The sequence below is a fragment of the Thrips palmi genome, unplaced genomic scaffold (genome assembly GCF_012932325.1).
Source record: "Thrips palmi isolate BJ-2018 unplaced genomic scaffold, TpBJ-2018v1 HiC_scaffold_16, whole genome shotgun sequence".
Classification (NCBI taxonomy): domain Eukaryota; kingdom Metazoa; phylum Arthropoda; class Insecta; order Thysanoptera; family Thripidae; genus Thrips; species Thrips palmi.
The window spans coordinates 5,871,873-5,873,827 of NW_023144625.1; the positions used below are offsets into that span (position 1 = coordinate 5,871,873).

Consider the following 1,955-nt stretch of genomic DNA (forward strand, 5'->3'; position numbering starts at 1 on the left):
TGAGGAGTTCAGTTTTTTGTCCGCGTGGAGGCGCTGGTGTCGCCAGGGACGGCGGAACGCGTCGTTGAAGGCGGAGCGCGCAGCGCGCGGGCGATTCAAACAGTCCTTTCGTCTCTCTGGCACGGAGTATCGTGACATCATGTCCTGTATGCCACAATGTCGACGGTGGCAATGTTGATGAACCGAAGTGGGTGAATGTGCCAGTGGATACGAGAGCATTTCAAATTATGGGTGACCCGGCTTTTCGGCTTCACTTTCGAATGACGAGAGTGACATTTGAGGTATGAACAAATTAACTCTATCTCCTGATGTGTTTTATTTATTACACTTAAGTTTCGCGCTCATTATTTATCTATCGTGTACATTTACAGATACTCCATGAAGTTGTTGGCCATTACATGTTTGAAAGAGGAATCATGCAACGACTTTCTGGATACGATGTGGACCTAATCTTGATGCATACCTTGTGGATTTTGGCGACTCCTGACTCTTATCGTAGCGTTGCTACGCAGTTTAACACCACTCCATCTACAGTGTATAGGCACTTCATCAAAGTCGTTGAAGCCCTCTGTGAACTAGCACCCCGATTTATAAAGTGGCCTTCTCAGGAAGAGCGTGGAGTAATTGCAAATGCTTTTGAAGCCTACTCAGGTTTTCCTGGTGTTGTAGGTGCATGTGACGGCACATATATGGTAATTAATGCCCCTATAGTGCAACCTCGAAGATACATTGATCGACATCATCAATATTCATTGAACACACAAGCAGTCTGTGATCACAATCTCGTTGTGCGTGATCTGCATGTTGGTGAGGCAGGGGCATTGACTGATGCCAGGGTGTTCCGACGGAGCCCCCTATGCAGACAACTGCTAACAAATCCTGATAAGCTGGAGGCAAATCAGCACATGCTAGGATACAGCATTTATATGCTTACTGACAAGGTAGTAGATGGATGCTTCCTCTTATGAAACTACATTAGACGTTCTCTGTTTCACATGTGCTTGTTTCATTTATTTTCAACAGCTCCTCACTCCCATTAGGAACAATGGCCGCCTAACCCGGGCTCAGAAAGCCTACAATTACCGCTTGAGTAGGTGCCGTGTAAGAATAGAACATTGCTTTGGCAAGATCTTCTCCCAGTGGAGGCGTTTGAAATTTTTGGAGAGCTACAATATTGAGTATGCAGTCAAAACTATTGTGGCATGTTTTGTACTGCACAATTTCATGATACTGGAGGGTCATGAAGTTCATGTACGTTTTTATTATGTAGTCAGACATCTGCTTCAGTACTTGCCGACTTCCAATTCTTACTGTCATTGTTCCTTACAGGATTTTGTTGATCCAGATGAGCCTGATGATGTCATTGAGGATCAGGACGACATGGCAGAACAGCTGCTTGAGGGAGATTATGATAACTTGCCTGAAGATTTTCTGGAAAGAAACCCAATTGTGCGCTTGTTGCAAGAGGCAAGAGTTGCTGGCAGGCATAAGCGCAATGAAATTGTTCAACGTTTTGCTGATTTAAATTAGTTAATGGAACCGTGTTATTAGTTGGGGAGAAACAATAAAATGTAAGATTCATCCTGTATGGTTACTTTAATCACCATACCCATGAGGAATAAATGACACTTGTTTCATGTCAGAAATCAAAAACTTAAATTCTTACAGAAAGAATTGAATAATTGGTATACTAAAAATGTATACTAGATCACAGATCAACTGACATACTTTCTTGAAAAAAATAACATGAGATCTAAATTCACTAAGGTATTCAAAACAAAATAAGCCTTAATTCTCAATTAGTTACATACTAACGAAACACGAGATATATCAGATATAGACTGATTGACGAACAATAACACCATCTTATGATAAATCACAAAAATTTTGATTTTCAGGAAAGAATTAGGTACATGTAAGATAATTACCAATGAATTCCCAAATTCAATAATGAA

General features: G+C 41.1%; 1 protein-coding gene across 1 annotated transcript; it reads left to right on the forward strand.

Annotated features, from left to right (window-relative positions):
* The first annotated feature begins 260 nt into the window (after nucleotides 1-260).
* On the forward strand, nucleotides 261-1,530 carry LOC117642938. The gene is made up of 4 exons (XM_034381575.1): nucleotides 261-281; nucleotides 372-941; nucleotides 1,024-1,251; nucleotides 1,330-1,530. The coding sequence occupies exons 1-4, from the start codon at nucleotides 261-263 to the stop codon at nucleotides 1,528-1,530; spliced, it is 1,020 nt and encodes a 339-aa protein (XP_034237466.1).
* The last annotated feature ends 425 nt before the right edge of the window (nucleotides 1,531-1,955 follow it).

Coding starts and splice junctions, on each gene's coding strand:
- LOC117642938 (XM_034381575.1), top strand. CDS start 261: ATGACGAGAGTGACATTTGAG. Junction 282..371: donor TGACGAGAGTGACATTTGAG/GTATGAACAAAT, acceptor GTACATTTACAG/ATACTCCATGAAGTTGTTGG. Junction 1,252..1,329: donor TGGAGGGTCATGAAGTTCAT/GTACGTTTTTAT, acceptor TGTTCCTTACAG/GATTTTGTTGATCCAGATGA.